Below are 16,282 nucleotides of genomic sequence, written 5' to 3' on the forward strand. Positions count from 1 at the left end.
ATTGTTCCACTGTATTTAGCATTCATCAGACCTATCATTGAGTACAATGCCCCTTTGATATGTACCTAACCAGGCATATACAACAACTGGAAGGTCCACAGAGCTTCCTCACTAAAAGAATACAGGGCATAAGTAATATGTCCTATGCAGACTGCCTTAAGGCCCTATATACCTGTATTCTGTCTCCTACAGGCTTTTGAGGGGAGATCTATGCCTGGCATACAGGGCATTATCAGACCCCACTCTGATGAACCTACTGCATATCCACAAAACAAACAGTACCATAATTACCTGTTCCAAAGACTTAAACCTTGCCTGTGATATAAATAGGACCTGCTGGAGAGATAGGTATGTATCCCAGAAACTGCCCCATCTATGGAACATGCTCCCTATCAGTGTGAAGCAAAATTCCTCCATAATCCAATTCAAGTGCAACCTGGACAATTGGATGGGAAACTGGAAATGTATCCCTGGTTTGGCACATATGTCTCTGATACAAATAGGTAATCTGTAAATAGTTCACCTCCCAGGTCCATGCTTACACTTATCAATGGTATCAGAACGTGTCAGAAATTTGGGATACATAGCTAGGCTTAAAAAGGCCCTTGTGGTCATTAGCCTGGTAAACACCTATGAACTCCATACTACCAAACCATTATCCACTAACATACTAATGGAACAAACAACAGAATAACGCAAGAAAATAGTATACGCCAAATTTCTACTACGATGACCTTGTATTCAACTCAGAATCCCCTACAACCAAATAAAATTAAGGATCCAGAGTACACACAGTATGTATGACTTGAAAAGTTAAAACTTGACTGCCCATGTGCAAGTTCAAAAACTTATCTTCTATTTTTAAGTAGAACTAATTCTTAAAAAATCTAATTGCTAAGCGATCAGAAAATACATATATCCAAATAATCAGTGGTTTGTAAATGAAAAACTATACTGTCGAAGATGCTAAATAAGTTGTGGACAGCCCACAAATCAAATTATGGCATTCACAAACTCAAAATTCTAAATTTATTATACAAGAGATTTAAAAGCAGGAAGTAAAACAAAACTCACTGTGTTAACTATATAACGAATAAACTACAACAAAATAAAATAAATTATTTATGTGAACTGCTGAAGACTCAGATTCTTCTCTAGCCTTCAGGCCCTCACGGATCACCTCCACAAGTTATTATAGTGTAGTCAGGTTAGCGTAATTGCAGAAAAGGCATTTATTAGGACAGTGGTCAGGGTACCCCAAACATAAAACAAACTGTCCTGAGGCACAATTTTTTGTTTAAAGGACCACTTGTAAAGCATTGTCACAACATGTTTAGCAGGAATTATATAAACCATGAACAGAGCATAAGTGAACTGGAAAATCATAATAAAAACAGCTGTAAATGTTTATTTTAAACAAGAATGACAACAAGCTGGTGAAGCATCACAAACAAGAATGACAACAAGCTGGTGAAGCATCACAAAGGTACTTTAAGGTAAGTTCTGTTCGGTACAATGTGGGGGAACAACATCTGAGAAAGAATGGATGTCTCTAACAATTTAAGGCACTCCTTCAATAGTAAATACGGCAACAGGATATTCTAAGATGCCAGAAAAGCAGGACGCTGGTAGTGGCAAAGCGCCTGGGAAAAGAGGGCAGACTGGCTATGAACACCCTAATGAATGTACAAAGAAAACACAAGACTGCTTACTGCTGTAGAACTCTGAGTCACTTACGGAAGTCATAGGGAATTCCACACACACATAACTTGGGATGCTATGCACATACCATTAAATAAGAGATAAAAGTGCACTAAATATTCCCCAATCCCCAGGGTGCTATGCACAGTCTAGAAAAGAGAAGAAAGGGTAGCAGCTATTCCCCCATTCTATTCAAAGATGTGAGATAAATTGAATCAAAATATAATTAATAGTATCAAAAAAGAAAGTATTTGGATTATACTCATTCGAAACTTTCTTCTGCAAAATAAAACAAAAAACTGGTAATATATATAATGAATTGTGAGAACATTCAAAAATGAACAGAGTGAATTTATCTGAGAAGTCGTTGAAAGATCTGCCAAGGCATTTTTAAACTAGCAGAAAATGACAGCAGTGCAACTACTAACTGGCAAAATCATTATTATTGACTTTTCTGGAATTTATTTGCATGGAGGATGAAAATGGAACAGTTAATAAACAAGCATAGCAGGATGTGCGCACAGCAAAAAGCTTAACAGCAGAAACCAGGATATCTACATATTTGCATGTGTGTGGGTAGAGTCAAGGGTAACCTACAAATCAAAAGTACATATTTTGGAAGGGGGAGACAAGCAGGGAATATTCTAACTAACAATGCTATATGTAGATTAGGAAATTCAGTAAAGAAATACAAAAACCTGATTATTGTATACAAGGGAGAGGTTAGAATGGGAAGCTTCACGGAGCATATTATTTTTTGGGATGGATTCCAAATAGTGCAACATGAGGTTTCAGAATGCTTAGTAGGGTGCAGAAGAATGCAGATTACAGATCTTGTTCAAGGAAGGACCACTATTACTGGGCATGAGTCCTAAAATTGTGCAAGCTATGTACTGGATGGGCAATGACCATATGAAGAGCTGCAGGAGAGAAATTGGTAAAGTTGGTGGCACATCAGCATAACCCACACACCATATGGCCATATGAAGCTAGGACCATTGCAACTATAAAGAGCTTACAACATCGCCACACAGGGAAATTCCTGCCCAAATTCTGCATGATATGGAAATAGATGTTATATTGACTATGCAATCCACCTGTAACTTTACCCTAGAGGCACATCTACAGCACTCATGGATATTACACCAGAGATGTACCAAACTGAATGTGGCCACTCCATACACAGAGTGCACTGTGTATAGGACATTTAAAACATAGTTGTACTGTAGACTAGAATGGCAAATGTAAGCGACCTGAGAGCCTCCACAATGACATTGAGAAAAGCATCTGTCATACACAGGCAAAAGGATGTAGGCATCTATATGCCATACATGGTAATGTGGGCTCAAAAAAAACCTGGTAGCTGGTGTCACTTATCTATGATCTAATGAACCATAAGTTCCTGACAGCATATTGGGCCCTATGGGGATTTATAGAAGGCATGTGGCATGGAGTACAAGATGAAGATAACTGCATAATATCTGCTCACTGATTTTGACAGAGCAGTGATTAAGGTTGTCAAATGGCACCTTCCCATCACCTCACTAAAAGGATGTCTATTTCATTTTGGATCAAATTTTCTTGCAGCAATTGCAATGCCACAATCTTGGAAGTTTGTGTTACACTGACTCTTACCAGAGGAAGATGCCGTACCATCATACATCAAGTTCCAAGACATGCTGCCTCGTGTGTGCATCGCTGTAGTACAGTTATATTACCATGGCTATGTCAGGGGGCATCTGTGGAAGCATAGCAACCACAACAGTAGAATCACCACACTGCTTCCCATTTCTGATGCCCATTTCAGAAGCATTCCAATCTGGTACACCTGGTCCTGCCTTACACAAAAAATACCACTGAAGTGTGGAATGAGTGCATAAAAGTCCTGCTTGGAATGCCAAATGTTACACTGTATCAACTCTTTTATGTCATATAATGGCAACTAAATGCTGCTGATGATCAGTGAGTCTGTTCCATGTAGGAGACACCTGACATCTACATAAATGCAGAGCAGTTTAAGGGAGTAGTGCTGGATTCAAAGGTTGAGTTCAGTAATTCCATGGAATGTCATTCTTGCATTGCCCTGCACTTCTACATCTAATGTGCCACTGTGGTCCGCCAAGCTCTACATACCTTCCCTATCTTCTACAAACATATTAATAAAGTTTACACAAGCTCACCCCCCACCTCTTTATAGCCCCAATCAGCATTATTTTCTGTGTTTGTCATCTTAATCTGGACTAGTGTCCTACTTAAACCCCAAGAACACCTGTGTTGCGGAGGGTGTGTATCATCTTGAGGGTGTTTGGTGGTTATGGCCATTTTGGAACTGAACATATGCTACAGTTCATAGTTTGTATGTTCAGTTGGCTGCACATGCAGTCAGCTACAGACAACCATTTCTCCTGTGACTGATCAACCACTCACAGGATTTCTATATTACAGATATGTATGCGTGTGTGTGTGTGTGTGTGTGTGTGTGTGTGTACATACACTACACATATACAAACATATATATATATATATATATATATATAAAAGAGTAAAACCAAACGAAACAAAGCAAAACCAAGAAAAAACGGACTTGCTCGACGAAAGTTTAATGAAAGACAAATACATTCACAAAGAACGAATGTCAGGCAATATCAGATAAACGCTTTTGTTTGGCTCCTGCCAAACTTTTTCAAACAGTTTACACATCAGTTCCTGCTGGTTAAATAATTTTTATCAGTGATGTAAGCAATTAAAACCATTCAAAATGTTAAAGAGGCAGCATGCCTACATAAAAGAACCTTTAAAAACAATACAAACAAAACAGTTTTTTGCGATCCAAACAATATTTTACAATCAAAACAATTTTGTGCGTACCGAACAGAAGGTCAATGAATATATGCACAAAGAACATATGCATATGTGTGCATAATGACTGCATGTTAAAAGTGCCAAAAATGCAAGAAATGCACACAAAGGAACAGCGTATGATGTGCGCTCACAAATCCAACCCTGTATACAAGGATGTCAAAGAATGTGTAAGGTGTGTAAAAAATGAATATAAAATGATAACATGTATGTGTGTGAATGGGAATAAACATCTCTTGTGTCAACTTGCAAGTTAAAAATAAATAATATGTAATAAATATTGTATAAATAATAATAAATATAATCTTATAGAATATACGAAATGTTATGTACAAAAAGTTGTATTAACTTTTCCACAAAACTAATGCTAGCGAGGGTGAACATGTATAAAATACTGAAACTATATTCACAAAACTCTGTTACTAAACTCAAAGTGATCATAAATTAAAATGTTTGTGTTTGTTAATTCATTCCATGTGTGGTATTCGCAGTGTCAATTATAAATTGTGAAATTGTAAAATGTAAAAGTGAAATCTATAAAAGTACAAAATGTAGTTATTAAAATTATGAATATAAATATAAATATCAAATAAAAAATTCAGAATATAAGTATAAAATTGTACATATTATGTATGTTTATAAATTACACTCAATACTAAACAAACAGAAAACCATGTATGCGTTTTCTTAGTTTAACTACGAAAAAATAATAAAACCATATAGTAATATAAACAGTAATAGTAACAAAGGTGTTGAAAGTACACAATTTAATAGTATAAAAAAGTAATAAATAAATAAATTAGTAACCTGTAAGGTTTGAATTAATGTAAATGTATGTGTACGTGTATGTGTGCATATAATCAATTTTAAAATAAAATAAACTATTTTGGTGTGAAATACTTATTAAATGTGGTGGTAAATCCATATAAATAAATAAATAAATAAGTAGTAGTAGAAAGAGTTTTTTTATCTCACTAGTGATTTTAATTTTAAAATACTACCAATAGATAAGGAATTGTTCAACCCTGGCCAATTATTTGCGTTTAACCTTAATTGCCATTCTAGCTCACATCTTTCTAGTAGTAATTGCCACGCACCACCTCTAATATCTACTTTCAGGGCATCCAATACTACAAACTTAAAATTGTGAGATGTGTTTGTGCTAATATGTTTTGCTAAAGCATTTAATTCGTTTCCATCTCTTATAGCCCTTATGTGTTCACCAACACGTTCTTTAAATTTTCTTTCTGTTTTACCTATGTAAAACGTGGTGCAATTGTTACATATGGCACAATAAACAACTTTTTCAGTATTGCAACAAGCTTTGTCTTTTAAACAAATCTTAATGTTGTTTATCATCACTTGGTTTGTTTCAAATACATAAGTGCAGTATTTGCATCTACCACATCTAAATGTTTTACCATATTTTGTATTGTATGTGTTTTCCAAATGTTTTTTTCAAATTCATGCCTTTTTTATACACTATAGATGGAGTGTTGTCAAAATGAGAATGTAATGATGCATCCACCTTAATAAGCTGCCAATTCTTCTTTAAAATATTATTTATAAAACCACTATCAGAATTAAAAGTGGTAATAAAACTCTTAGTAAAGTGTTGAACTCCTATGTTAATTGGTGTTTCAATGCTGGTTTGAGTCATTGTTGTTTGAATGTTGGTGTCATTATCCAAATTTTCTATATTTAAACTTAGTGCGTTAGAAGTAGTTTTTACTACCTGATTTAATAAAGGTGTGAAATGTAAGTTGTCTCTTTTGTAAACTACTTCATTCATAATATTATCTATTAACTTCTCCGGGTAACCTCTGTTTTTAAACATGTCACACAGATTCAAACATTCAATTATAAAATCATCTCTTTTACTAATCATTCTGGAGGCCCTAACAAATTGGCCTTTTAGAATGGCTCTTTTCTGAGTATAAGGATGACAGCTGTTGAAATGCAAAAAACTGTTACTGTACGTTTCTTTTCGATATATTTTAGATGTAAATCTCGTTTCATAATGTCCTTTTCTAATAATACGTCTAAGTAAGCTATAGAGGTGGAGTTGGTTGCTGTAAATTTTAAAAAAGTGGTTAAGTTAATGTATGTTAAAAATTCTTCTAATTTCTCATGACAACCATCCCACAAAATAAATATGTCATCCAAAAAACGTAAATAAATTTTACAAAAATAAAAATGTTGAATTAAAAACATACATTTTCTCCATGTATACATTACTATATTGGCGTAAAGGCCTCCGCACGGAGACCCCATGGCCACTCCTTCGCTTTGTAAATAAATATTATTATTGAAAATTATAAAATTATTCCTTAAAATAATGTCTATATGTTGATCAAACAAATTAATTCTGGTTTGACTTAAACCCTTTTCATACAAAAATAAATTAAACCAGTCAATACCAACATCATGTGGGATAACAGAATATAAATCTTTGACATCAATGGTAACAAGTATGTCATTCACATTATATTCAGTAGAACCAATTATTGACAAAAAATCCCATGAATCTTTCAATAGATGTTTTTCAGTGTGTATGTACCTTTTTAAATTATCAATGAATTTTGCTATGGGATTAGTAATAGACCCCTGTGCATCAACAATTGGTCTAAAAGGGGGTTTATTTAAATCTTTGTGAATTTTAGGCACTCCAAACATAGAGTCCTGGGGTGACAAATGTTCATAAAATTAAATTCATCTATGTCAATGTGTCCTTCAATAAATAGGTCGTAGATGATACCTCTAATACGTCTGTAAGCTATGTTTCATTCATTAAGTGAACTCAACGTGTATGTATTGCTGTTTAGTATTTTTTCTAGTGCCATGTTGTAGTCATGGGTGTTAAATATTGTCATCCCACCCCCCTTGTCTGGTTTAATGAATCTAATGTTTTTTGTCTCCTTTAACGTATTTAGAATGTTGTATGCGTTTCTTGTTAAATTGTAACTCTTATTCTTGTTACTGTATATTTCAAGAGCGCGGAAATCAAGTTCACGCATTCTTTTGAATGTATCCAATGTGGGATGAAGAGGTGGATTAAAGGAGCTAGAAACATATAATGGTTTCATTACTTGCTCATTAATGTGAAATAATAAACTTAAGTTTAATTTTCTAATGAATATTTTCAAATCAATGATAGAAGACACTATGTTCATGCTTTTACTTGGAATGAACGTCTGACCTCGTGAAAACAAGTCACAAATGTTGTGATCAAAAGTAAAGTCTGAATAATTATACACAGTGAAATCTCCAGTAGTGTTAGTGTACTTAGTAGGCTTCTTATTGGATGACATATCACACACTAATGTCCCCTCCACTGACCCCTGTTGTTGTTGTTTAGCCCTCAGGAAAAAGTTCCACGTGTGTAGGTTTGATTCTGTGGCCCCCAATTTTTCTGATTTTGATGCTGTTAAGTTTGTTGGCGTTGTATTATTCTTTCGGATCTCTGGAGGGGTGGAAACATATCTGTATCTAAAAAAGTGTTGTCCTCGAATTCACCCTTGTCATCAATGGTGTTTAAGTTAAAGTTGTTACTGTTGTTACTGTTTCCACTACCATTAGGTGTTAATTTCACCCCCATTGTTGAGACAAAGGGGGTGCAGGGTACGCTGTGCCTTGTCCATAAGAATTAATGTCACGTTCTAATTTTTTTAACTTTCTATCTTTTATGGTCTTCATTTTTTCGTCAATAGATTTGAAAATTCGTTGATAGTCAAAATCATTGTTAGTGAAGGGTGGATCGTTTTTTTACTACTAAATTCAGTTCACTGGCTTTTTCTGTCAATAATTCAATGGTCTTTTTATTGTCACCTATTACCAAATTCATGTAATTCATACCGAATTTATCAAATAATTTAATTAAATCTATGTGTAATGGTGAATTAGCCATAAGTCCTGTAGGAAATCTCCAAACACGTAGTACCTTTGGAACAATGTTTTTCTTAATACATTCAAAAAAATAATTATCCATTTGCAATTTTTTTAATTTTGAGAAGTACATAGTCTAATTCGGATAGTTTGTCATTAAATGACTTTTGCATACCTGTAGTATTCTTCGTAGTCGTAGAAAAACCATAATTGTTATTTAACCACAAAGAGATTTTATTGTTTCTATTTGTATTTGAGTCAACTGAAGTAGATGGTTGTTCATTTTCTCCTACATTAATACGACTATCAAGTGGTGAATGACTCATATTTTGTCCATTAGAATCAGTCCCGTTGATCTCTACAAAGGGATTAGAATGAAGGGTTAAATTTAAACCTTGCGATAAAGTACGCTGTTCCAAACGATCCATTCTGTCCGTTAATTTCTCTATAAGTTGTGTCAGACTGCACAAAATACTTTCAGATGCTGTTTCAACCTCCATCTCAGCCATGTCCGAACCACAAAACCAAGACAATAAGAGTAAAACCAAACGAAACAAAGCAAAACCAAGAAAAAACGGACTTGCTTGACAAAAGTTTAATGAAAGACAAAAATCCACAAAGAATGAATATCAGGCAATATCAGATGAGCGCTTTCGTTTGGCTCCTGCCAAACTTTTTCAAACAGTTTACACATCACTTCCTGCTGGTTAAATAATTTTTATCAGTGATGTAAGCAATTAAAACCACACATATATATATATATATATATATATATATATATATATATATGAAATGCATGTGCATATGATCGTTGCCTCTGAAAAGTTCCAAGCAGATACGGGAGTTCATTTGAGCCCTGTGTGTTGCCTGTACACTGGCCCAGCAATCAAGGAGCCTCAATCCTCACCACTAACACAAGTGAGGGGTATCCACACTGGGAAGGATAACAAATACACACACAGTAAAGTACAATTTCCCTTAGGAGCAAGCAGAGATCACAGTCAGTCTGGGGCTGGTTCCTCCCTTTCTCTCCAAATCCCAAATAAGACTCCCCACTGGCACAGCTATAGGGTCCAAATCTAGGCCTAGTGGTCAAGCTAAAACCTCCAGCACCCTCTCTGTCCAACCAGTGCATGTCCCTGCCCATGTAGCTGACACACACACACACACACACACACACACACATACACACACACTCTCTCTCTCTCTCTCTCTCGCTAAGATATGAGTTAAATACAAACACACAGACACTCCTGGGGAAGGCTGGCACAGGTTTCTCCAGCTATGCCCCTTCCTGCCAGGCTATGAGGTAATAATCACTGCCACCAACCACTAATATCAGCTGCTAATAAAGCTCTTACCAAGGGATGTCCAATTATTACTGTGCAATATTATTATCCAAATGGTGTGACTAACATCAAGGCTTATTTGGAGTGGCGTAGTACAGTATCACTATATACATGCAATGTACTCTAGATCTTAAATTATCTCTACATAAAATGGCCACAGTTGAAAGGTTTAAAAATATTTAATAATAAAGAACACAAGACAATACTTCTTAATACACAGTGCTAGTCAAGAGTTCAGAGATCACAAGAAATGCTTAAAATAATACAGTAGAATAGTTCTGACATCAATACAGAAAACAACTAGTCTAATCTTTCTATTTCCTGTTATATCTAAGAGCATTCACAGTTTACATATAGAGAGAGGTAGTGCTGGTGATGTCAGTTCTGAAAACAAATGCAAAAATGTCCAGAGTCTGTCTCTCTCTGTCCTTAAATTGATAACACAGTACTACTGACTCATTTCAGATTACATCATTTTTTTCTCTGGTTCCCAAGCTAACAGAAACTTGGAGTTTAGCAGCCCTTTTGATCTTGCACCTGGTCAGGAAGCTACAGCAATAAAAAACATTATACATGCAAATTCTAGCAATTAACTCTGGTCTCAACATAGCAAGAATTCCTTCATACAGACATCTCGGCTCAGAGTTTTGAGATCAAACAATTATACAGTGCTTGACTTATCAGCTTTCCTCCAGCAGAGTGCAATGTGGTTATATTTTTAAAGTTCAACATTTAATAAAGTGAACAAGCATGTGGCGTACATTAATATTTACAAATGACAGAATTATCTACAAAATCCTATCTAGCTAGGCTGGCAGCTCTCACATCTTCACACCCTGGTTCAGGGATCATGTTTGCGGTCCATATATGCATCTGCAGCTCTGCAAAGGGTCATATATATCAATCTGCCATTTAGAGCTTCTGTTGAGATTCAGCTCAATACGTTTTAACCTATCATTTGTAGGGCAAAATAAAGACACTTCAGCCACATGTTGTCTTCCTGCCACACACACACACACACACACACACACATACATACACATACAAATACAGACATTTTAGTTATCTTTCTTTGTACAGTCACAGTGATGGAAAATATATAGGTATACATCTGTACTGTGGTAAACAGCATAACATTTTCTTTCTAAAGACAATGATACTTTCCAGATTTTATCATCATAAAATTTAAGCAGGTTTCACAAATAAGAGAGAGGCTATTCTTTGTTGACAGAAAATGTTATACAGGAGATGGTTACTTACCACAGTTGAGTCTTTCTTTACACCACCATCATCTGCAAAGACAGTCAGCAGGTAAAACTCTCCCTTCTCCCTGTCAACCAAACCTTTAACGGTGATCCATCCCTGTCAGAAAACACAAAGGACTGGTCATTATACAATAACATTATACATAATAAAAACTATGATTGCCCTCCTACACAGAAGTTCTAATACCAAGGAATAGCAAAGCACACAGATAAATGATTAATACACTGTAGTTTTAAACTGTTATTCACCCTACTTTACATTCTGGTATGTTAAGTATTAAGATAAGCAGATCATATTAGGAAATAACACTGCAGAGTACAAATATACACTGCGGTGGTGGTGCTGCGGTAGCGTTGTCACCTCACAGTAAGACGTTGTCCTGTTCGAGTCTCAGCTAGAGCTTCTTCTGTGTGGAGACATGCGTGAATGGGGCTTACCTTCGTTGAAGGTTGTGTGTCAGGGCTGGTAACTCGGCATGTAAAAATCTACTGCCAATCATTAGCGGACCGGAGTTCCGCTGTGGCGACCCCTAACCAGGAAAAGTCGAAAGACACAACAACTGCAGAATACAAATATGAAGTAAGTAAATGTCAAACAGTGAAAAGCACAAGAGATTAAAAAAATAAATCATGGTAACAAGTGAAATTGTAAGCTAATATAATGCAATACAATCTGACAGCAGAAGTGGAAAAAGAAGAAATAGATGAAGGTATTAGAAAATGTGAGGGACAGAGGAGAAGGGAGCTTTCTAAAGGAAAATTAATGTAGGGGAAATGGAGAAAGTGTAGAAGAAAACAAAGTAACAATCCATGACTGTGACGGGGTTTATCGGGATTTATCCACAGTTGCTGAGGTTTGATCACAAGGGTGAAGCCCAATTTATTAAGCAAAGCAAACCTTGGATAATCCTGATATACCCACAAACAGGAATGGATTCATAGGTTCATAGGTTCATAGGTTCATACTAGGCTATCTGCCCGAGGGCATTTACAAGCCTAGCCCATAGTTTTGTGGCTTACGCCACCCCTTTAGTATGGGGAACTATACCCATTATTTTGCTGTGCCTCTGTCGAGCAGTGACACTGAGGTAATCCCTGGGGTATATCTGCGATCTCCCATCCATTGGTCAAGATTTCTCTTGAACAAGGCCAGGATTATTGCTTTTATCGAATAATGTTATTTAAGAAAGAAATGACTTACCTTTCAAAACAATGAGAGTGTATAAGGGAACTTCTGTTATCTTTTGTGTTGTCTTCACTATTCTGATATACTGCCCATGTGCATGGGAATTACATTCCTACACTTGCACAGTACAAAGAAGTGACAGAGAAAACCAAATCTCTGTTGCCATTTGTTTATTTTTTATTCACTATTCCCAAACCTCACACAGCAGCTATAGGGTTAGTTGACTCTACTGCTGCTAAGCACTTAGTTCATTTGAATCCTAGTAGGATGGGAAAGTATAGTTAGCTAAGGCGGAAAAAGTATATACTTCTGCAGCTTTGATTTTCATAATTTTAAATTCTAACAAATTGTGAAAGTATGGGGAATGTTTTATCTACTATTTCTTCTTGTGAAGAAAAATCTGCTTTAAAAACTTCAGTTTCTTCTGTTGCACAGGTCACGACTCATTGTTTACAATGTGTACATGACTCTCTTGAAACTTTTTCCAGGGCTATGGCCACTGGTACTGTTTTAAGGTGGTTTCCTTGTCTATATTCTCAGAACCTCCCGGATGATGTAAAAAATGAGATTTTAAATTCTCCCTTGGATAAAGATTTAGTGACTGGGTCCTTCTACTGCAGAGGTGATCAAAAATTGGGATAAAAGCGACAAGCTGATACAGGGAATTGCTAAGATATTTAACTCCCATTTTTCAAACTGTCTAATGGGTTTTCTTTTTCTTCATCCAGTTTTAGCAAAAAAAAACAGAATAAACAGTCTCAACTGAATTCAGGTAAACAGACGTTCAAGAAAAAGTGATAAGGGGATTCCAAAAAGAAGTCTCAAACCTGCCAAAACCAAGAATAGTCCACAAAGCCTGAATGTCTATTCAAAAGACATTGTGACCCCTCCAATCTCGGCCCCTTTTTTCTACCAGAAAGGTTGAACTTCCACTCTCCTCTCTAGCAACAGATTTCTTTCCAACAAATGGGTTCTGAAGATCATTCATCGGGGTTACAGATGACAGTGAAAGGAAACTCCTCCTTTCCAAGGCGGGGTCATTCCTCATCCTGCAGGCCAAACTCTTTTGTTTCCACCTGTTGTTTATCACATGCTGTCCCAATGAGTGATAGAACCTGTTCTTCCTTCCTAGGTGGGTAAGGGGTATTATTCACACTAGACTTAAAAGATGATCATCATATCCCTATTCATCCAGACTTCAGATGTTTCTTAAGAATGTATGTGTCTGGACTGCATTATCCGTTCTCTGCCTTACCCTTTGGACTATCCACTGCACCAAGAATGTTCACAAAGTGTCAAGTTCTAATCACTGTTCATTGCAGGCTTCAGGGTATCCACATTTTTTTTTCCATATTTAGATGACTTGCTTATCATTGCAGAGTTTTTTTGAAGATGTCAGGCATCTCTCTCTCAGATGACAGATCTCTTGCACAAGATGGGATTCCAAGAGAACATTCAAGTCTTTTATGCCCCTCATACAGGATTGTGTTTTTGGGATGTCAACTAGACATCTCAGATAAAACAGCTTTTCTTCCATAGGAAAAAATAGATCTTGATTTAAAACTATTTCTAAGATTTTCCACTCAGACTTTGGTCACTGCAAAGGAATACCTCATGATTTTGGGTCTCACGGCATCTATGATTCTCATTATATTCCCTGTCAAGACTCCACATGAGAACGATGCAGTACCTTAAATCTCTTGGGTCACAGCATCAACACCCTTAATCTTTTCAGATCCCCGTACTGGGGTTTGTCAGAATAGAAACCTTTTGGTGGAGACAACAGATATCCTTAAAATCCAGGTCTCACCTACTCCATCCTTTGCTCCAAAGCAGTCAGCCACACGAGATGCTTTGGATTTTGCTTGGCGAGCAGTTTCAGCAGGGATAAAAGTGCAGGTGATGTGGGATGCCAAGGATAGATGCAGGCACATAAATATCAAGGAGATGCTTGCCCTCATCAAGGCACTTGACTATTTGAGCCATCTTTGGTCCCCTGGGATCTTCAAGTGGTTGCAGACAATACCACAGTCAAGTATTACAGCCACAAGCAAGGGAGAACTAGGTCATATTCCCTTTGTAGACTACCCGTGATAAGATATGACTCCTTTATTGTCACTGCACAAGTACAGCACAATTTGTAGCAATCATCCTAAGGTGCATTCACGTATAGTAAACACGAATAAGTAAGAGAATACAATACAATACCAAACAATACAATATAATGCAATGCAGTAAACTACTAAGTTATTGCACTTGGGTATAATCGCACAAGAAAGGAATAAGCGAAGGTGCGCAGGAATGTAAATATATACCTTATAGTGCAAATAGCTATTATCTGTGCTCAATGTGTTTAGCATTGCCCAGTTCACGTACTGCTCTGGGATACAAACTCCAAGTCTTTTTTATTGGAATGGACCTGAACCATCTTCCAGAAGGCAGCAGCTCAAACAGGTGATGTCCAGTGTGAGAAGAGTCTTTCAAGATGTTGGTTGCCCTGCTGAGACAGCAAGAGCTGAAGAATTCCTCCAAAAAGGGCAGTGAGCAGGCAATGATTTTCTGGGCAGAGTTAATGATCCTTTGAAGGGCCTTCCCATTTGTCACCGAGCTGTTGGAATACCACGTGGAAATGCAGTACTGTCAGCACACTTTCAATAAAATAGCAGTAAAAAGACCGCAGTAGTTTCTCCTGCAAGTCATTTTTCCTGAGGATCCTCAGGAAATGGAGTCTCTGCTTTGCCTTATTGATTGCCTCTGTGGTGTTTATGGACCAAGAGAGATGATCTGCCAAATGTTCATCTAGAAACTTAAAGGCAGGAACCCTTTCCACATGGTCTCCATTGATGTATGTTGGGTTGTGATCTGCATTGTGCCTCCAGAAATTTATTATGAGTTATTTTGTTTTGGCAGAGTTCAGGGTAAGGTTGTTCTCAGTACACCATGCAGCCAGTCTTTGAACTTCATCTCTATATGCTGTCTAGTTTCCTCCTGAAATAAGTCCAGCCACTGTGTTGTCATCTGCAAACTTAATGATAGTATTAGTAGAATGAGAGGGGACACAGTTGTGGGTGTAAAAAGTATACAGAATGGGGCTCAGCACATAGCCTTCTGGGACACCAGTGTTTAGCCTGAGAGTAGAGGAGAGATATGGGCCTAGTTTTACCATTTGAGGACAGTTAGCCAAAAAGTCTTTAATCCAATGGCAGGTAGGTTCTAAAAGTCCTAGGCCAGTGAGTTTAGTGACCAGTCTATCTGGGAAAACTGTGTTAAAAGCTGAACTAAAGTCTACAAAGAGCATCCACACATAGCTCCCCTTGCTGTTCAAGATGACAAAGTGCAGTGTGTGTAAGGCAGTGGAGATGGCATTTTCTGTGGACCTATTTGCTCTGTAAGCATACTGGTGTGCATCCGAGGTGACTGGGAGACTGTCCTTGATGCGTCACATAACCAGTTGTTCAAAACACTTCATGATGACTAGAGTAAGTACCACTGGATGGTAGTCATTCAGACTACTGATGACAGTTTTTAACTACAGGTTCAAAGGTTAAAGGTAAAGCAGACTTTAATGATTGTAATGCTAGAGCTGTAAGTAGAAGTGGTACATTTCTTCCCGCTTATAATCCTTTGACTGCGACATTGGAATGAGCAGTTAAAAATGATATATATCAACTTATAGAAACAGATAACCAATGTTTTTATAGTTTGACTGTTGAACAACAGCAAGCCATAAAGTCATTGTCTGCAAATAAAGATATAGTAATAACTCTAAAATGTGAGAGATACTTAATAGTGATGGATATTTAGTCATTGACAAGAAACAAGCAGATAATATATTAACAAAAGTTAATACTATGGATTATGACATACACCTTAATGGTGAGATACTATTGGAAGTACTGGAATATTTTCATGTTACTGCACCTAAGATACTATACTGTATACCTAAAATATGCAAATCCATTACAACACTTTTGTTAAGACCTATTGTGTGAGCCAATGGCTGGATTACAGAACCCATATCCAAGTATTTGGAATTT

General features: G+C 36.7%; 1 protein-coding gene across 1 annotated transcript in view; it reads right to left on the reverse strand.

Annotated features, from left to right (window-relative positions):
- CDH23 (cadherin related 23) overlaps positions 1–16,282 on the reverse strand; it is a 2,508,764-nt gene that overhangs the window by 1,783,215 nt on the left and 709,267 nt on the right. Inside the window, exon 12 of the mRNA XM_044056944.1 lies at positions 11,055–11,156. Coding sequence (XP_043912879.1) covers positions 11,055–11,156 — 102 coding nt within the window. The remainder of the gene's footprint in view (positions 1–11,054; positions 11,157–16,282) is intronic.

The sequence above is a fragment of the Protopterus annectens genome, chromosome 14.part0 (genome assembly GCF_019279795.1).
Source record: "Protopterus annectens isolate FY-2018-M chromosome 14.part0, PAN1.0, whole genome shotgun sequence".
Classification (NCBI taxonomy): Eukaryota; Metazoa; Chordata; order Ceratodontiformes; family Protopteridae; genus Protopterus; species Protopterus annectens.